The 22153-nt window shown below is 39.3% G+C and overlaps 1 protein-coding gene across 1 annotated transcript in view; it reads left to right on the forward strand.

The window, feature by feature from the left end:
* LOC135216294 (bridge-like lipid transfer protein family member 1) overlaps positions 1-22153 on the forward strand; it is a 661298-nt gene that overhangs the window by 599201 nt on the left and 39944 nt on the right. Inside the window, exons 21-23 of the mRNA XM_064251460.1 lie at positions 287-451; positions 583-718; positions 19191-19396. Coding sequence (XP_064107530.1) covers positions 287-451; positions 583-718; positions 19191-19396 — 507 coding nt within the window. The remainder of the gene's footprint in view (positions 1-286; positions 452-582; positions 719-19190; positions 19397-22153) is intronic.

Raw genomic sequence — 22153 nt, forward strand, 5'->3', positions numbered from 1 at the left:
TTGCATTTGTATGTGAGAAAATGCTTATTTATTCTGTGGCCAAAGATAATGTTCGACTGTGAAACTGGAGATATCCTTGAGATAGAGGTGTACAACCCATTGCTCCATTGCTAACCATTGTTTTATAAGTTTAGAAATCTATTAGGCACTCACATAATGTTATCATGGATTTATAGACTAATGTATATGTGTTTTGTATCATTAAGTTTTAGATTGCATATTTTTATTAGCAAGAGTAACAGTTTGTTAACTACAAGTGATCTTAGTAATCCCAATTTCTTTTTAGGAGGGTAGTGGTCTACATCCAGTTAGTGAGTGTGGGAGTGAGAAGCGAGAGCATCTCCCTATCAGAGATTCTACCGTTGTTCCAGAACCACAGGGTGCCCAGTTTTTGGAGGCTCATGTAATATTTGAGCCATTATTATCAGCAATTGGAGTTATAACTCAACAGGTAAAGATATGAACAAAGTTATTTGTTTTCATTATGTAGATAACTTTATTTTTTGTGTTGAGAATAGGTTTGAAAATGTTTAGTAGATTTATCCTTCCTGTAACTATTTAATTATGTGTCACTCTATTTAGGTCACTGGAGGAGCCCTTGAACAGCTGGGAGCTAATGTGTCAATTACTGGAAGTGTGGAGATTTTGCGAGTAGACATTATTGAATCGGAGGCATCTAAGCTGAACCGAAAGAAAAGGAAAACTGGACTTCATGCAGGTAACTCTGCCAGCACTTCAGGAGACAACTCTGGTATTTCTGGTAGGTAGAGAAGCAAAAGATAATCCATTTGGAGAAATCAGCTTGCACAACTACCTTTGGCCAACTTCCCACACTATGCAGTCATGTCTGACTGATTGTTTGATAGTTGGATTCCAGTGTTTTTCCTCTGTTTAGAAATTGGCATTCTGAAAAAGCATGAACTCAGTGAATCACCCAAATTTTTTGAGTGCTCTAAGAGCATGAATACTATATGCTTCATTGTGCCCAAATTGGGACAACACAGAAATTGAGCAGTTTTATATTAGATTTGTAACAGGGAATTGTACATCACTGCTTATAGTAAGTGTATATTTTGCTTGCATCATTATAAGTATTGCAACAGCATGTTCTTATTTGTGCAGTGATGGTTCAATAAAGAAATATTTTTCGTGTGAAATTAGCAGAAATGTTGTCTGCTAGACTTTTTCACCATCACATGACATTTTGATTTTGGTTTTCACATTTTCTTCATTTTTGTGTCTGTATGCTACCAGACAATTGAAGTCTTTATCCATTTTTGGATTAATGTACTACGTATGTGTTGAACATTCTGTAGAACAGTTTGATGGATAGTTTACTTTAGGTACATATATACTTTAGTACTATATACCTTTTATCATACCCTTCAGGTATTATCTAGACAGTATTAACCCTTAAACGCAGAAGCGGTGAAAAAAAAAAAAAGTCTCCGTGTGCCGGAGGTGTTTCAGAGTGAGCGCGGAAGCGGAAAAAATATTTTTTTTCAAAAAATCACAGTGCGCTTAGTTTTCAAGATTAAGAGTTCATTTTTGGCTCCTTTTTTTGTCATTGCCTGAAGTTTAGTATGCAACCATCAGAAATGAAAAAAATTATCATTATCATAATATAAATAAATGCAATATATGATAGCGCAAAAACAAAATTCATATATAATTGTATTTCAAAATCGCGCTGTGCGCAAAACGGTAAAGGTAACAAGTTACTTTTTTTTCGTTGTAATGTACACTAAATTGCAATCATTTTGGTATATAACACATTGTAAAACAATCAAAAGCACACGAGAAAATATTATCACAAAATAATGCATGAATTCGTAACGCGCGGACGTAAACAAATATTTTTTTCAAAATTCACTATAAATCTAAATATAGTCTAGAGACTTCCAATTTCTTTCAGAATGAAGACAAATGATTGAATATTACTATACTGTAAGAATATTAGCTTACAAATGCAGTTTTCAACCCATATCTGACGAGTTAAAGTTTGACCGAATGTCGAATTTTTTTATATATATTCTTTTATATGCAATTATTTCAAAAATAAGAAAAGCTACAACTTTCAAATATTTTTTGTTTTATTCTACATGAAATTGCGCACATTTTCATATATAAAACTCTATGAAATGCCTAATATGAAACGGAGCAAATATTCCGAGAATGGGGGGACGTACACATTTTCGAAGATTTGTGGCGGAGAATCCGCGCGCGGAGGGAAGGAAAGTTTTTATTTTAAATTCACCATAAATTTAAATATTTGTCGCTAGAGACTTCGAATTTGTTTCAAGATGAAGATAAATGACTGATATTACTAGACTGTAAGAGTTTTAGCTTACAATTGCGTTTTTTGACCATTTCAGTAGAGTCAAAGTGACCGCAACGTGGTTTTCTTTCTATTTATCGTGATTTATATGCAAATATTTCAAAAATGAGAAAAGCTACAACCTTCAATTATTTTTTGTTGTATTCTACATGAAATTGCACACATTTTCATATATAAAACTTTATGTAACGGCTAATTTAAAATGGTGCAAACATTACCACAATCGCACGTATGATTTTTTTTCGGAAGAGTTACCGCGCGGATGTAAAGAAAATGTTTTTTTTTTCATAAATTCACCATAAATCGAAATATTGTGCTAGAGACTTCCAATTTGTTGCAAAATGAAGGTAAATGATTGAATATTACTAGAATATAAGCGTTTTAGCTTACAATTGTCGGATTTCCTTTTTCGACCATTTCGGTAGAGTCAAAGTTGACCGAAGGTTGAAAATTTGTCACTTATCATTTTTTATATGGAAATATTTCAAAATTGATAAAAGCTACAACCATGGGTTGTTTTTAGTTGTATTGTGCATGAAATTGCGCACATTTTCATATATAAAACTTAGTAACGGCTAATTTGAAATGGTACAAACATTACCACAATCGCATGTATGATTTTTTTGGAAGAGTTACCGCGCGGACGTAAGGAAAAGGTTTTTCATAAATTCACCATAAATCAAAATATTGTGCTAGACTTCCAATTAGTTGCAAAATTAAGGTAAATGATTGAATATTACTAAAATATAAGAGTTTTAGCTTACAATTGTCGTTTTCGACCATTTCGGTAGAGTCAAAGTTGACCGCAAGGTTGAAATTTTTGGCACTTATCGTTATTTATATGAGAATATCTCAAACTGATAAAAGCTTACAATCATGAGTATTTTTTTGTTGTTCTACTTAAAAATGCGCACATTTTCATATATAAAACTTTATGTAAAGGCTAATTTAAAATGGTAAAAAAATTATGTCAAAGTGACGAAATAATTTCCGAGATGTGACACAGATACTTTTTAGTGCGGCAAGAAAGAAATTCGCGCTTGCGCGCCTGCGTAACGATTGTAAACAAAACAACACCTTGATCCGTGAACTCCCAGCATCCCCCAAGGCGCGTGATTCAAGAGTTTTCGGCTGGTAGGCCTAAAAGTATTTTTCAGCGAATTTTTAAAAAAACTTTTGTATGTCGACGTAAAATACGTCCAGTCGGCACCCGAGGGACAAAAAATGTCGACGTAAAATACGTCCAGTCGGCGTTTAAAGGGTTAAACAGTGGATATAAGTACCGGATTTATTGAAATTGACTTGGTGCTTGTTGCACTTATTTCCTTTCTTATGTTTTACAATAGGTAACAGAAAAACACTCAAATGGATCAGTTAGTGGTATAAAATGCTTAACCTTAGTGAAATCAGAATTCAAATTATGTATAGTTGACCCATGCAGTATATCTAATCCAGGTTTTACCTTGCATTATTAATAATGTAACTTGTGAGTTTGGATATTTGACTGCACCTGTGGTACCTTTGATTCAAGGCTTATGTTTATATAAGTAACTTACCAAGTAATTACATTGCTATTATTTCCACTTGTGCATAGCTCAAAATTTAAAAGCCGAACCAGTGCTTCTATTGATTTTGGGGAACAATAGGGAACAACAAAGCAGAAGAGCTTCATTCATTTCTTCTGGCTCTTGAGCAACATTGATGGTTTGCAGTAGCTCTGTTTTGTTCTCTCATCAGTCTTTTGGTTTTATCTCAGGATGTGGGGGAGTATTCTTCAATTTGACATAGCTTCTATTACTAGTGCTAGCTTAGGTTTTTATAACCAGCAAATTTTCAACTTAATTTTGACTTCATTATGTATGTTTCCAGTCCCTCTAGTATTAGGTACTGTCAGGAGGGGTGTAGCACCAATTGACTAAATCTACTTACGATTCCCACACAATTTGTGCTAGTTGTAGGGGGACATTCCTGTTCGAAAAGAGATATTTGCGACGAATGTAAAGACTGGGGGAAAAACAATGGAAGATTTTGCCTTCCTTTCTTGATAAACTCAATAGGGATAGGAAGCGAGAGACAGCAGTTAGAGCATCAGTTAGGGCAACGTAACCTTGATTCTACTCCTAACCCTAGTGCTGAAAATATTCCCTCCATACCTCCTTCCCACTTTTCAACATTGTTTTCTGTCTCCAGTCTTCCTACCTTTGTACCACATACTCCTGTATCTGGCCATTGTCAGTCTTGAAGGTAGAATTGATCGTAAGCTTGAATTGATGGTAAGTTCTGTTTTTTCAAAGGAGGACTCCAGTATGTTAAGCAACATATAGTAAACCTCCTTATTTACAGTCTCATTCCTTGGCATTACTACTAGATCCCCCAGGCCACCATACCCAAAAAAAACCCAAACCATTAAGTATTGGTGGAACTTTACAGTATACTCTTAATCCGCTTGGGATCAAAGAGGTCTGACGCATGAGTACTCTAAACCTTCTTGCCTTGGCCACCACTCACATAAAACGTGGCCTCTTCAGACCACAAGATCCTATGCCACCTCTCAGTACCCTAGTCCTTATATTTAAGAGTAAAATCTCTTTTCTTTTAATGTGCATCTGTTATCAGTGGCTTTTGACATACAGTGACTTTTCTGTAACCGAGTCTCTTCTGCAGGGTTCACTGGATCGTCCTCATAGAGATGTCTGAGATGAGATTTGGTTTCTTCTCCTTAATTTCTTTTGCAGTAAGGTTTGGATTGGCCTCCATTTGCCTCCGATTAACGCTCAAAGTCCTCTTGGAAACTTTCTCTGGCACACACACATGCACACACCATGACTATGAGATGGTGCTTAAAAAATCACAATAGATGCATGTGACTTCATTAAATAAGCAAATACCACAAGAAAATGTTAGGCAGAAATCCAAGCGCTTACGTCTTTACTAAGACATTGTCAAGGAATGAATGAAATACAGTTGGAAAGAAAGTTATCAGGTAAACAAAAAGATCAAGAATATCAGATGGTTAATTGTCAAAAGGGTAAAAATCAAAGAGATAATCTAGGCTTATTGGATATCACACGGTCACAAACTTAAACATAGGTTTAACCCTAACAGAAACTATAATGTATCCATGTAGTTCAAAACATGTAAAAACTGAATATATTTATTTTGTTGCTCATATTTATCTACAACTTTTTTCATTATGAAGGCATCGAGTTTAAATAAGCCAAGAATTAATATAAGCAACAATATTAATATATTCAGTTTTTACGTGTTTTGGACTATATGGATATGTTTGAGTTTCTGTTAGGGATAAATCTATATTTAAGTTTGTGGCTGTGTGATATCCGATAATCCTAGATCATCTCTTTGATTTTTACCATTTTGACAATTTTTCATCTGGTATTCTTGATCTTTTTGTTTACCTGATAACTTTCTTTCCAACTGTATTTCATTCATTCCTTGACAATGTCATAGTAAAGACAAAAGGCTTTGGATTTCTGTGTATCATTTTCCTGTGGTATTTGCTTAACATTATAATTATATACATACATACATACATACATACATACATACATCTACATACATAATGGGATGCATCATCCATACAACATAATAACATTATATATATAATACATAAACCATACATACATAACCAACAACATACATACATACAACGATACATACATCATACAATATATATATATATACATAAATACATACATACATACATACATACATACAACATACATACATATATATTTATATAGTATATACAGTGGTACTCGAGATACAAAGCCAATACGAAAAATTTAACGGTTCTACATACGAAAAGTTTTCAAGATACGAAAGGTTTCTGTAAAGTCCGAGATTCGCCCGAACCACCGATAACAATTTTGAAACTCGCACGCCGCCAACTTAGTAGACTTACCACCATCCTCCTGCTCTCCCATTGGTTTCCTGATGCTAGTCGCGGCCATGAGATCTTTCTCTCCTATTGGCCAGCATCCCTCCCATCATACATCTATGTACATGGTGGCGTGCCTCGGCCACTCGGTACCAGCATCGTTATCGTACGCACGCGGTATTTGTTTCTGGATCGTCAACTATTTCTGAATCTACTAGTCAGAGTTGACATTGTGATGGTGTTTGTGTCATGTGTATTTTAAAAAAAATTTCTCATTTCTTTTCACAGAAAATGGAAAAAGAAGAGCACCTCTTGAGTAACGACATATATGATATGATTGACCAAGATCTCTCTCGTGGGATAAGTGACCAAGATCTCTCACATGGGATAAGTGATCAAGGTCTCTCTTATGGATAACTGGAAACTTTGCAAGGTTGTAGAAAATCTCCACTCCCTGCTGAACAGAGGGTGTTGACCAATCATTTACAACATGCATACCAGTACTATAATCAAGGCACTTCAGTTTATGTTGAAGGTCGGCAGCCGAACATTCAGTACCCAAATCAGTTGCAGAGAGAGCATTTGGTTGAACAGGGTTTTGATGGACACAGGGCCAACAGTGTCATAAGGTGCAACATTAGTAGATAATTATCAAGACGGGCAGCTGTTAATGAACACTACGCGCTGGCCTTGTGGGAGATTGCCGCTTTTCATAAAGTGCAATCGTTTATAGAAAAAAAGACACCCCGAAAAGGCTCACACAGGTCGTATGCTTGCGCAGTTCGATGACGTTTGCCTGAGTCGTTTCAGGAACATGTTTGAAGTAGGCAGAAGCAATCTTCCTTGGATCGTTATTTTTTAGAGAGGCCTTTAGCATTAGCAGAAAGTAAGGAAAAAGGAAGAACCAAGTGATAAAAAACAGAAAGTTGTAAGCAAAAAGGAAGAACCAAGTAATAAAAAACAGAAAGTTGAAAGTGTGATGAAGTTGAAATTCTGTAAGAAAAAAAAACTACGTAAAGTAAAAAAAAAAAAAAAAAAAAAAAAAAAAAAAAAAAGTTAAAAAATAAAAAAATAAAAAATTTTTTTAAATTTTAGTTTCTTGTAAAGTTAAGTGTTACAGTTTTGTTAATGTGTTTCATAAATTTTAGTTTAGTTTTTCCTTACATTTTTTTATGCGTTTTCGTAAAGTTAAGTGTATGTACGTACGTACGTATCTGCCGTTTGTCCTCCTTCTCCTCTGCCGCCACTTTCGGAGATAGCCTCACTTGAAAGGTAAGCTTCCACATTTTATGTACAGTATTTCTTCTATACCATGTACACTTAATACATTTTATTTACAGGTTAATTTGCATTACGTTATTAAGTAAGGTATTGAATGGTCCAATTTGTTGTAGTATTTCATTGTTTATAGGTCGATTTAGCTTTATTATGAAATTTACTGGGGTGTTTTTGGAGGGCTTGGAACGGATTAGCCATTTTACATGTAAAATGTGGTCCAAGATATGAAAAAGTCATGATACGAATGGCGCCTCGGAACGGATTAATTTTGTATCTTGAGGCACTACTATATATATATATATATATATATATATATATATATATATATATATATATATATATGTGTGTATATATATGTATATATGCATATATGTATATATATATGTATATATGTGTATATATATAGTAGATATCTATATATATATATATATATATATATATATATATATATATATATATATATATATATATATATATATATATATATATATATATATACATACATACAGTGGTACCTCGAGATACGAAAGGCTCCAACTAACAAAAAACCTCAAGATACGAAAGCTCAAAACTTACGAAAAACTCAAGATAAACGAAAGCTGACACGAAAATTTTACTGCTCTACATACGAAAAGTTTTCAAGATACGAAAGGTTTCTGAAAGTCTGAGATTCGCCCGATAACAATGTTGAAACTCGCGCCGCACGCCGCCATCTTAGTTCTAGTTAGACTCGCCACCATCCTCCTGCTCTCCATTGGTTCCTGATGCTAGCCAAGCCATGAGATCCTTCTCTCCTATTGGACAGCATCCCTCCCATCATGCATCTTACGTGGTGGCGTTCCTTCGCTCGGCCACTTCGCACCCGAAGCTTTATCGTACACATGCGGCATTCGTTCAGTCCAACAATTTCGTTTTGTATCATAAATTCGTTAGTGATTTCGTTGTGGTACTTTATAGTGTTGTGAGAACCGAATTTATACGTACTACATACGTAACTTAATTACGTACAGTTCATAATAGTCATGGGTTCCTAAGAACGTTTCTGAAGTTCACAGAAAAAAGAGGATAATGCTTTTCTATGGAGACAAAGATGGAGATAATAAAAAAACGTATGAAGCTGGCTTGCGGTTGAGTGTGATCGCTAAGGAATACAGCCGAAATCCGTCGACGATAGGCACCATCCTTAAGCAGAAGAAGCCATCAAAGCAGCTACACCTTCCAAGGGCGTTGACTATTTTGTCCAACAAGAGGAGCCATGTGCATAATAAAATGGAAAGGCTGCTTCTTGTATGGATCGAGGACAAAGAAATCGATGGCGATACGATAACCGCGACGGCAATCTGCCAGAAGGCCAGCGCTATTTTCGGCGACTTGATTGCCCAAGCCGAAGACGACGGCATAGGGGGGACATCAATGGCAACCCAAAGTTCAAGGCTTCTCACGGTGGTTTTGGTTAGAAAAATTCCGTAAACGTACTGGCATCCATTTGGTGGTGAAGAAATTGAAATTACGTAAAGTATAAAAATGTAAAAAGAAATGTAAAAATAAAAAAAAGACAAAATAAATTTTATTTTAAGTTTTTTGTAACGTTAAGTGTTACAGTTTTGTTAATGTGTTTTGTAAAGTTTAGTTTGTTTTTTTGACATTTTTGTATGTTTCGTAAAGTTAAGTGTACGTATCTGCCGTTTGTCCTCCTCCTCCTCTGCCACCACTTTCGGAGATAGCCTCACTCGAAAAGGTAAGCTTCCACATTTTACGTTACAGTAGTAATATTTCTTGTACACTAATATACACTTTATTTACAGGTTTTACATTTTTATTCTTAATTTAGGTATTGAATGGTCCGAATTGTTGTAGTATTTCATTGTTTATAGGTCAATTTAGCTTTATTATGAAATTTACTGGGGTGTTTTTGGAGGGCTTGGAACGGATTAGCCATTTTACATGTAAAATATGGTCCAAGATACGAAAAACTCATGATACGAAAGGCGCCTCGGAACGGATTAATTTTCGTATCTCGAGGTACTAATGTATATATTATATATTATAATATAATATATTATATATATATATATATATATAATATATAATATATGGTGTGGTGTGTGTGTGGTGTTGTATATATCTTATATATATATATTATCTATATATATATATATAGATATATATATATATATATATATATATATATATATATATATATATGTGTGTGTGTGTTGTGTGTATGTGTGTGTGTATATGTATAGTATATATATATATATATATATATATATATATATATATATATATATATATATATGGCACTCATTTAGTGCCAAAATCGTGTTAAAGATGTGAAGATTTTCAGTTATCGGCACAGATAATAAAGTATTGGTACTGATACATACATAACTGTTATCAGTGCCAAAATCTGGTTATTGGTGCCGATAAGCGCTGAAAATCACTGACTCAAGGTTGTTATTTTTGCATATCATCTAGCTATTGGAATGGAACTACGCAATAACCAGGGACTGCCTTTGCATACTATATACATTAACCCTTAAACGCCGAAGGGTATATTAAAAATCATCTTCCGTGTGCCGAGGTCCGGTTCTTTCAGAGTGGAGCGCGGAAGCGGAAAAAAATATTTTTTTCAAAAAATCACAGCACGCTTAGTTTTCAAGATTAAGAGTTCATTTTTGGCTCCTTTTTTGTCATTGCCTGAAGTTTAGTATGCAACCATCAGAAATGAAAAAAATTATCATTATCATATATATGAATAATGCGATATATGATAGGGCGAAAACAAATTTCATATATAATTGTATTCAAATCGCGCTATGTGCAAAACGGTTAAAGGTAACGAGTTAATTTTTTTTTGTTTTCGTTTTAGTGTACACTAAATTGCAATCATTTTTGGTATACACATTGTAAAATGATAAAAGCAACACAGAGAAAATATTATCACAAAATAATGCATGAATTCGTAACGCACGGATGTAAACAAATTTTTTTTTTCAAAAATTCACCATAAATCTAAAATATTGTCCTAGAGACGTTCCAATTTCTTTCAAAATGAAGACAAATGATTGAATATTACTATACTGTAAGAGTATTGGCTTACAATTGCAGTTTTTGACCATATCTGACGAGTTTCAATTTGACCGAATGTCAATTTTCATATATATTTTTTATATGCAATTATTTCGGAAATAAAAAAGCTACAACCTTCAAATATTTTTTGTTTTATTCTACATGAAGTTGCGCACATTTCCATATATAAAACTCTATGAAATGGAGCAAATATTCCGAGAATGGGATGTACACATTTCAGAGATGTGTGATGGTGAATCCGCACGCGGAGGGAAGGAAAGTTTTTTTTTTAAATTCACCATAAATCTAAATATTGTGCTAGAGACTTCGAATCTGTTTCAAGATTAAGATAAAAGACTGAATATTACTAGACTGTAGAGTTGTTTTTTAGCTTACATTGCGTTTTTTCGACCATTTCAGTAAGAGTCAAAGTTGACCCACGTGGTTTTTTTTTCTATTTATCGTAATTTATATGCAAATATTTCAAAAATGAGAAAAGCTTCACCTTCAATTATTCATGTTGTATTCTAAATAAAATTGCGCACATTTTTATATATAAAACTTTATGTAACAGCTAATTTAAAATGGTGCAAACATTACCACAATCGCACATATGATTTTTTTCGGAAGTTACTGCGCGGATGTAAAGAAAATGTTATTTTTTTCATAAATTCACCATAAATGGAAATATTGTGCTAGAGACTTCCAATTTGTTGCAAAATGAAGGTAAATGATTGAATATTACTAGAATATAAGAGTTTGTTCATGAAACTTACCTGTCAGATATATATATAGCTGTATTCTCTGAAGTGCGACAGAATTTCTAAAACTTACGACACACGTAGTGGGAGTTGGGTGGTTAGTACCCATTCCCGCCGCTGGGAGGCGGGTGTCAGGAACCATTCCCATTTTCTATCAGATTTCTTCTGTCGCCGGTGTCGTAAACAACTGTTTACACACCTCCGCCTCAGGATTTTGGAAAACTTTTCATTGCTTGAGTATCCTCTTGACTTTTTGGTTTTTTGGTTTTGGATCGATAGCTTGGCATACGTGACTTTGGACTGTTTTAAATTTGGCTTAGTTTTTTTCCTTAAATATGTCTGGATGTAGTTCGGCTAGCGCCAGGGTGTGTTCGAGAGTGGATTGCAAGGTTAGGCTACCAAAAGCCTTGGTTGATCCTCACACATTGTGTAAAGGGTTGTAGGGGCAAGAGTGTAAATATGATTTGCGCTGTAATGAGTGTGAAAGCTTGGATGATTTACAATGGAAGACGTATGAATCCTACGTAAATAAGTTAGAACGTGATAGGATCAGGAGGTCTTCCTCCAGGAGTAAGTCGGGTAGCAGACAGGGTCTTAATGTATCCCCTTCTAACCCTCCTTTAGATTTTGTGTCTCCTAACCCCGTAGTGTTGCCTTCGGGCCCTCAAGTGGTGTCTGCGGAGGGTAATGCCCTTTCGCTTATCTGGATTCATTGAAGACGCTTGAATCTAAAGTGCTTGCCCTTGAAAACAAGGCAAAATAAGTGCAGTGATAGTGCCCCTAGTGAAGTGGAGGGGGCGTCAGATCGGCCCTATAGCGCCTCTAGGCTGGGACCTCTGCCGGACTCCCAGGACTCAGGAGAGGGCATGTCGAAGGCCGAAGGGAAGGGTTACGGGGACCCCCCACCGATCTGACATCCTCCTTCAGCAGTTCCTGTGGACGCTTCCCAGGCTGCTAAGGAGCGTGCTCGAGACGTATCCTGAAGGATTGTTTCTCGTCTTCCGACGCGTCCTCCCGAGCAAGGGGTGGGAATCTCGTCCGGATTCGCGACCTTTGAAGAGACGTTTCAAGATCTAGACGCTTCACGTCATGCTATGTCTGAGTGGCATTCATCTCCGGAAAGCGTAGCTTTTCCGCCCCAGAAGAAGTCTAGGACGTCATCTGATGATGACGCCCTCGAGCGCCCCAGTCGCTCTAGAGCCAAGGCTGTTCCTGGGAGAAGGAAGAAGGCGTCCCCTCGCCCCTCTCCTTCTCACAAGCGCAGCTCGTCTCCGCGTAAGGAGACTTCTCAGACGGAGATCATCATTGCTATGCAACGGCAACTGGGACACTTTGCTAAGCAGAAGGAGACGGTTCCTCGTCGCAAGAAAGACGATAGACTTCCGATCAAGAGAACAAGGCAGTCTTCTCCAATTGCTCCTCTTTCGTCCCCGTCTCCTGATATTTCGCCCTCTAGACTTCGTTCTGCTCCCCAGGGTTCGTCTAGAGGTGACGTTAGACGTCAGGTTAGAGAGAGATCTCATCATGCTCCTCTCTCTTCTCGTCGAGAGGACGCTCGGCATTCCGACTTCGACGCTTCTGCTGACGACGAGTTTGTTGCTGTCGGATGGACTTCTATGCGTTCTGCCCCTACTTCGACATGAGAGTTGTCGACGCTCAACGGTACGCTAGTCGGGTAGCTGACCAGTTTCTTCGCGGGACGTTCGTAAGGACGCTTCGCGGGACGTTAGAAGAGTCGCTACGATGGACGCTCCTTTGGACGCTTTGCGGGACGCTCGGTCGGACGTTGATTTGGACGCTCGGAAGGACGCTAGGTTGGACGCTCAGATGGACGCTAGTAGACGTTGTAGTAAGAGCTCTGTGGACGCGAATGTGGAAGTTCGCTATCACTCGGATGTTGTTCCCGAGGCTTTGGCTGACGCTTCACGTCTTCCTTCTTCTTCACGTTCTCCTCTAAGGGTGATTCCTGATCCTGTGACTGTTAAGGATCCGTTACCCTCTTCTTCTCGTCATCGTTCGGACAGGAGACTTGGAGCGAAAGGACTTGTGCCCTCTTCCTTCGGATTTTCACTCGGGTAAGGAAGGAAGGAGAACTTAGCGGTTTCTTCTGAGGATGTTGACGAAGAACAACCTTCTACTTCTGCTTCGTCAGATTACCAAGTTTTGGCACGGCTACTTCGTGATTCGTTTGGGGATACTTTCCAGCCTTCTGCCCCTCCTTCTCCTCCTTCACAGTTTTCGTCGTCGAAGGCAAGCAAGACTCCAGGGTTCGTGAAAATGAAGACGTCTTTGTCTACTAGAAGAGCTTTCCGGAAGGTTAACGCCTGGATGGAGTCTAGAAAAGCAAAGGGAAGGACTACTTTCGCCCTGCCTCCGTCTAGACTTAGCGGTAAGGCAGGGATGTGGTAGAAACAGGCGAGGATTAGGATTGAAGGTTCCTACGTCTGCTCAAGGAGATTTCGCCAGCGTGGTTGATGCCTCAAGGAGGCCCTTTTAGCCTCAGCTAAAGTGTCATGGACGACTTCCGAACTGGACAATCTTTTGAAGGGACTGTTTAGGTCCTTGGAAGTCTTTAACTTCTTAGACCTGGACCAGTCTTTAACTTCTTAGACTGGTGTCTCGGAGCTTTAGACAACCAGTCTCGTAAGCCAGACTCGATCAGCTTGGGGGAGCTGTCCAGTGTATTGTCATGCATGGACAAGGCCGTCAGGGATGGCTCAGAGGAGTTAGCCTCTCATTTTTCAGCAGGTGTGCTGAAGAAAAGGTCGCGTTTATTGCAACTTTGCGGCTAAGTCTGTCTCTCCCGCACAGAGGACAGAACTTTTGTATGCTCCCTTCTCAAGTCATCTCTTCCCCAAGCTATTGGTGAAGGATCTGGCAGTTTAGTCTTCAAGAGAAAGCCACGCAAGACCTGTTGGCTCAGTCTTCGAGACGTCCGGCTGGCCCTTCAACGTCTTCAGGAGCCCAACCGTTTAGAAAGCAGAAGCCCTTTCGTGGAGGGACTTCCGCTAGATCGTCACCCCGAGGAAGAAGCCTTCCTAGAGGTAGAGCCCCTTCCAAGTCTAGGGGCAAGAGTGAGAGATCGTCCCTTCAGCCACCGGTAGGAGCCAGGCTGCAGTTGTTTGCAGAAGCCTGGAGAGAAAGAGATGCGACACCTGGTCTCTCGGAGTCATAGAGGGTTACAAGATCCTTTCACAAAGCCGCCCCCGTTGACTTCCACTCCCAGGGACTTGTCCCCATCGTATCCTCAAACAAAACGGAGGATACTTTTCGACCTGCTCGAGCAGATGCTCGAGAAACGAGCAGTGGAACAGGTTTTAGACCTGGCAACGCCAGGATTTTACAACAGATTGTTTCTTGTACCGAAACAATCGGGAGGGTGGCGGCCGGTCTTGGACGTAAGTCGTCTAAACCTCTTTATAGAAAAGCAGAGGTTCAAGATGGAGACACCTCAGTCAGTTCTGGGGGCCTTAAGACCTGGAGATTGGATGGTACACTCGACCTACAGGACGCCTACTTTCACGTCCCGATACATCCCCAATCGATGAAGTATCTTCAGTTCGTACTGAAAGGGAAGGTCTTTCAATTCAGGGCTCTTTGTTTCGGACTGAGTACGGCCCCTTTTATCTTCACCATCTTAATGAAGAACGTGGCGAGGTGGCTCCATCTTTCCAACATCAGAAATCTCGCTCTATCTGGACGACTGGCTCATACGAGCCTCCTCGCAGACCCGGTGCCTGAAGGACATGCAAACGACTCTGTCTTTAGCTGCGTCCCTGGGACTTCTGGTGAACTTCGAAAAAGTCACATCTGACCCCAACACAGTCCATCGTGTATCTGGGATTCAGATGGATTCAGTGGCTTTTCGGGCTTTTCCGTCCAGGAACGTCAGCAACAAGGCATAGAAAAAGTGTCAGCCTTTCTAGGGAAAGATTCATGCTCGGTGAGGGAATGGATGAGTCTGCTGGGGACCATTTCCTCGCTGGAGAAGTTTGTTTCCCTGGGGAGGCTACACCTCCGACCTCTTCAGTTCTTTCTCTCGGACAACTGGACAGACAAGGACAACTTCGACATGAAGTTAAGCATCTCGGAGAGGTGAAGAACCATCTAAGATGGTGGCTCGATCCGTGGAAGCTGTCAGAGGGCATATCCCTCAAGCTTCAGAACCCCGACCTAGTGTTGTTCTCCGACGCGTCATCCACGGGGTGGGGAGCAACTCTGGGGGGGAGGAAGTGTCAGGTACCTGAGAGGGGAACAGGTAACCTGGCATATCAACTTCAAAGAGCTGGCAGTGGTTCAATTAGCGCTCCAGTTCTTCCAGAACAAAGTCTCCCGTCGTGTAGTTCAAGTCAACTCGGACAACACCACAGCCCTGGCATACTTGAAGAAACAAGGAGGAACACACTCTCGCTCCCTGTTCGCTCTAGTGAAAGAGATTCTACTTTGGGCAAAGGAGAGAGAAGTCACCGAATATTGACAAGGTTCATTGCCGGAGTCGAGAACGTCTGGGCAGATCTCCTCAGTCGACAAGGACAGTTATTGCCGTCAGAGTGGACCCTCAATCAAGACGTATGCCAGGAGCTGTGGGGTCTTTGGGGATGTCCCTTAGTGGACATTTTTGCAACATCAAGGACGGCGAGACTCCCCCTTTATTGCTCCCCGGTTCTCGATCCGGGGGCAGTAGCAGTAGACGCCCTTCTATGGGATTTGGACGGGCTAGATCTCTACGCTTTTCCCCCCCTTCAAGATCCTGGGGGATTGTGATGAGAAAATTCGCAGCATCGGAGGGGACGAGGTTGACTTTAATCGCCCCCTTTTGGCCGCAGCGATCTGGTTCACAGAGGTGATGTTCTACCTGGTGGATTATCCGAGATCTCTTCCGTTAAGGAGAGATCTACTCAAACAGCCCCACTTCGAGAGGTACCACAAAAACCTCTCCGCTCTGAGTCTGACTGCGTTCAGACTATCCAGAAGTTGGCCAGAGCGAGAGGTTTTTCGAAATCAGTGGCTTAAAAGCTATCGCCACCGCGAGGAGACCCTCATCAATCGCGGTTTACCAATCGAAGTGAGCAGCCTTTAGAAGTTGGTGTAAGAGAAAAGGTTTCCTCTTACCACTACCTCTGTGAGACAGATCGCCGACTTCTTGCTTTATCTTAAACAAGATCTGAAGCTTGCAGTGTCAACCATTAAAAGGCTACAGAAGCGTCTTATCTGTAGTTTTTTTTTCGCCATAGAGGTCTTGACCTCGCTAATAACAAGGATCTCCATGATCTATTGAGATCTTTCGAGACGACCAAGGTGCCGCTACCGAAGTTACCTTCGTGGAACCTGGATGTGGTCCTCAAATATTTAATGTCAAATCGCTTTGAACCTCTTTACTCTACGTCTCTACGAGATTTGACGAAGAACTGTATTCCTAACTGCTCTGGCGACGGCGAGAGGTTAGCGAAATACAGGCTATTAGTAAGCACGTCGGCTTCAAAGGCATAATGCGGTCTGCTCTTTGGGTATGTCGTTTCTGGCCAAAAACAAAAACCCTTCCAATCCGTGGCCTAAAACGTTCGAGATCAAGGGTATGGCAGAGATCATTGGTCAAGAGCCAGAAAGAGTCCTGTGTCCTGTTAGGGCTCTTAGAGAGTATCTTCGTGTAGAACGAAGGATTGTAGAGGTTCTGCGGAGAACTTATGGTGTTCGGTCAAGAGACCAAACATGCCCATGTCCAAGAATGCACTGGCATTCTTTTTAAGAAATACCATTAAGGGGAGGCGCATTCTTCTTGCAAAGACAGCGACTTTAAGCTGCATAAAAGTTAATGCGCACGAGTGAGGGCTATTTTTCGACCTCAATAGCCTTTCAGAAAAACATGGCTCTTAAAGACATTTTAAGTGCTACTTTTTGGAGGAGTAACTCAGTGTTCGCCTCGCACTACCTACAGGGAGGATGGTAAAGCTGTTACTCTCTCGGACCGTATGTCGCCGCAGACACTATTTTGGGGGCAGGAGGTAGCACTCATCCTTTCCCATAGAAAAATAGGTAGGGGTGATTTTAATATTTGTAATGTTTATGGTTGTAGGGTCGGCCGCCGAGTACGGTCATCCCTTCCTTTAGCCTTTGGTATATGGGAGTTTGTTGTTAGGCTAACTTAGGTGGTGGTTTTGCCTCGTTGCCCTCAGAAGTATGGTCCCATGGTCTAGTCACATTGTGGTCCCGTCCCCGGACAGATCATCTAGAGCGCACCAACTACACCAGGTCACTACCTTGTCTGGTTGGTAACTCTAGTGAAGCCAGAAGCAAGGTTGGGTGACAGTAATCACGAAGTCAGCTATGCTGAACAGGTAAGGAACCAAGATGTCAATCATCTACATTTATATGTTTTTCCTAAAATCCTTTTTCTGTCTCTCCCACCGCCATAGGTGGTATTCAGCTATATATATATCTGACAGGTAAGTTTCATGAACAAAATGATATTGTTAAGATACAATAAAGTTTGTTCATACTTACCTGGCAGATATATATATTTTTAGTACCCACCCACCTCCCTCAGGAGACAGTGGAGATAGAAATCTGATAGAAAATGGGAATGGTTCCTGATATCCCAACCTCCCAGCGGCGGGAATGGGTACTAACCACCCAACTCCCACTACGTGTGTCGTTAAGTTTTAGAAATTCTGTCGGACTTCAGAGAATACAGCTATATATATATCTGCCAGGTAAGTATGAACAAACTTTATTGTATCTTAACAATATCATTTTTAGCTTACAATGGCGTTTTTCGACCATTACGGTAGAGTCAAAGTTGACTGAAGGTTGAAAATTTGTCACTTATCATTTTTTATATGAAAATATTTCAAAATTGATGAAGCTACAACCATGGGTTGTTTTTAGTTGTATTGTGCATGAAATTGCACACATTTTCATATATAAACTTTATGTAACGGCTAATTTTAAAATGGTGCAAACATTACCACAATCACCCATGTATGATTTTTTTCGGAAGATTACCGCGCGGACGTAAGGAAAAAGTTTTTTCATAAATTCACCATAAATCGAAATATTGTGCTAGAGACTTCCAATTAGTTGAAAAATGAAGGTAAATGATTGAATATTACTAAAATATGTGAGTTTTAGCTTACAATTGCATTTTTCGACCATTTCGGTAGAGTCAAAGTTGACCGAAGATTGAAATTTTGGCAATTATCGTTACATATTTATATATGAAAATATCTCAAAACTGATGAAAGCTACAATCATGAGTATTTTTTTGTTGTAATCTACATGAAAATGTGCACATTTTCATATATAATATTCCATGTAACGGCTAATTTAAAATGTACAAAAATTATATCAAAGTGACGAAATAATTTCCGAGATGTGTCACAGATTACTTTTTACTGCGGCAAGAAAGAAATTTAGCGCTTGCACGCCTGCGTAATCGATTGTAAAACAAAAACACACCTTGATCCGTGAACTCCCAGCATCCCCCAAGGCGCGTGATTCAAGAGTTTTCGGCTGGTAGGCCTAAAAGTATTTTTCCGCAAATTAAAAAAAATTAAAAAAAAAACTTTTGTATGGCAACGTAAAATAGCGTCCAGTCGGGCCCCCCGAGAGACACAAAAAATTTTGACGTAAAAATTAAAATTGTTCCCAGTCAGCATTTAAGGGTTAAATATTTTACATCATAGCTTTCTAGCTCGTAATTTGTTTTTTATTGCATTTTACTTGTTTTGTAGATTCTTTTGGAAACCTTTGCATACTGCATACTGTATTAAATTATATTATACAGAACTTTGTGTTTTAGTACTTTGAGTGGGTGTATTCATTGTTGACTGTGCTTTCATTGCAGGCAAATTCTTCCTTGATATTGGCAGTGAAGTCCCTGCTTTCCTTTGTGAGCGAGTAGGACTTGAAATTGATGTCAGTAAAGTAGCAGATGATTCGAGAGAGTGGGTTAGTCAGCAGCCAACCTTATTTGTTTCTCGCAGTGCCCTTAAGCAACATACATCCACTATGGTTCACTTCTCTCTCAACATAAATTACATTGCTCAGCAAGTAAGTATTCTGTGCTTGTTAAATTTATGAATCACCTTTTTCTTTCAATTTCATAATTGGTTTTCTTTGGTTTTTAAATTTTAAACCATTTTTCCCTCAGTGATGTAGATGTATTACTCAGGATTCACGAAATAGGTAGTGAAGGAAAGTTGTGTTTTGTCCCCCGTCTTATCAATAATCTACTTGTATTCCAAAGTAATATTTGCAGTGATGTGAGTTTGAATGGTTTCTTTGTACTTAACTTAATATTTATAAGGAAATAAAAATGCTGATGACAGTAGTCTTTGTTGCATATGTTATATCAGATATCTTGCAAACAGACAGAAGTGATCTGCTTTAAGTGTCTTTAGTATAATTAAAGATTCTTGGTAATTTTATAGTGATTGAAAGGGGTCTGACGGAGGAAGTTTCCTATAGTTAACGACTGTTTTGTTCAGTCCAAGGTTTGGAAGCAGATATTGATAAACTAATGTAGGACTGTCAACTTGTTTAATATGTTATTGTTGGGAGGGATTGAGTTTTGAGGTTGGAGAAGTCTCAGTTTCAGCTGTCTGCTTATACTGCAAGAACTATTGAGGTGAGTTTTTGTATTTTACTACAAGCTATTTAGGCATCATGGTAACCGAAAGAACAGGTGATATAATAAAACAAATTAATAGAGATGGTGATGCAATGTTGTGAATGAAGAAATTGTCGTTAGTCGGTAACTTGCAGAAGGTGATGGAGTTGGTAAATGTTTTGTCTGTGTTTAGAGGGGGATGCATTTTTTTTTATCTTGAGTTGGGAAAGAGGAAAGGTAGATTGTAATAAAGGCAAATGTAGTCTGGTAGTCTGAAGGAAGTATTTATGGATAAACCCTTTATACCAAATGGGAAGTGGCGCATTTGAGATGGAGTGGAGAACAGGCAACCAAGTTAGCAGATGAGATGAATAGATTGGCTGGCTAAACAGACTTTTCAGGGGGTGGATTGGAGAAAGTTATAATGTTGATATTCATAGTTGGGTTTCTTTACTGTATAGGAGTTAGGCTGAAGTAAGTGTAGAATATGTTGCTACCTATGAGCATTAGTAACTAGAGGCAGAGTTGATAAGCCATTGTTAATGTGACTAGAGGCAGAGTTGATAGGCCATTGTGTAAAAATATTAACCATTGAAGCTCAGCCATTTAAGTCAATTGTTTCAGGTGTGGTGGACTTCATTTAGACAGGTTCTGTAAGGATAGGTGTGGAAGTACATGCTATTAGTGTGGCAATGTGGCCATATTGTGTCTCAGTGTAGTAAGGAAATGATGTGGGTGGGTTGAGAGACTGTTGAACCCGCAGCCTCTTTCTTGGTAAAGGTATTTTCTTGATCTCAGGCAGCTGTAGAGATTACAGTAAATGGAAGGAGAGGGAGAGCTTTGGTGGGTACTTGGTACTTGACTGCTTGTAGTGAATTCCTGGTTACAGAGGAATTGCTTCCATTGCTGAAAGTGAGAGTGCATGAGATCAGAGCTGTGGCCAATTTTCTCTCCTTTAAATGTAATTTGTCTGTCTCTGTGATACTTCAATCAGCCTTTTTGAGGTGTAAGTCGATATTTGCATTACATTATTTGAAAGACGTAGAAACAGTCTTTGAAAATTGCAGTACCCTTGGCCCGTTGGCGGTGACTGGTATGGTGTTGGGTGAGGAAGCATAGGAGCGACATGAACTCTATCCTATTTTTTCCTTGTGTCAAGGATGTCCAGTTACAGAGAGCCTGGTGGGGTACCTGGTACCTGAAGGACCCCCAGTAGGTCAGTTGGTTAATGTCTCTTAGTTGAGTTGGCATAACACTCGTAGGGTGACAGTTTGATTCGCTGGTCTGGTTGTTTTGGTACTGCGCCCAGGGCAAGGGCATGAAACTTTTATCCTGAGTCTTGTCAGGGGTCAGGCAGACTGATGTAGAGGCGACTCCCGTCTCACTGCCACACCACTATAGGTTAAGATGAGCGCCACCAGAGGCAGCATCTCCTGCTGTAGCTCTCTTACCAGGTAAGCAAGTGACAAACACTTAGCCAGTGATGGAGCCAGTGTTAGCCTTTTCTCTAGTTCAATAATAACGTTCCTTTTTACACTGAGTTAATCAGTCCATTCATTCCACCCGACTTGCAATGTGGGATTCAGCTAAGTAATTACTTGGTAAGTTACTTTTATAAAAATTATATTTTTATAAAATGAAGTTTTATAAATGTACTTGCCAAGTAATTACTAAATCAGAGCCTGCCTTCCTCCCCTCTGATTTTCATGGACTTAGCGGCATAAATTAGAATGACGCTATTGGCTAATGTCACTCGCGAGTTTCCCACTGCGGTGGCCGGGGACCTGTCACCCATGCATTGCAACAGTCACTTGCGAGCGAATTTTTTGAATTTTAAGATGCCGTGAGAGGCTAACTGTTAGCTAAGTAATTACTTGGTAAGTATATTTATGAAACTTCATTTTATTATAAAAAAGATCATTTTAAGGATATAGAAGCGTGGTTAACAGGGAAGAGGGATGAAGGCAGAACTTTCAGTTTTCCTCCCTCTAAGATTTTGAGATGGAGGTGTCTGTTGTATGCGACTAAGGAAGCTCCCTCCTTAGGAATCTGTGTCTATTCCTAAGGAGATTTCTCAGGTTTAGTGGATTTGGCCAGGCGTTCTGCCTCCACTTCGGCAAAGATTTCATTTTCTTGCCTCGGAGTTGGCACATCTACTGAAGAACATCTTCAAAGTGTTTGAAGTTTTGAATTTTCTT

Source organism: Macrobrachium nipponense, chromosome 6, assembly GCF_015104395.2.
Source record: "Macrobrachium nipponense isolate FS-2020 chromosome 6, ASM1510439v2, whole genome shotgun sequence".
In the NCBI taxonomy this organism is placed as follows: Eukaryota; Metazoa; Arthropoda; class Malacostraca; order Decapoda; family Palaemonidae; genus Macrobrachium; species Macrobrachium nipponense.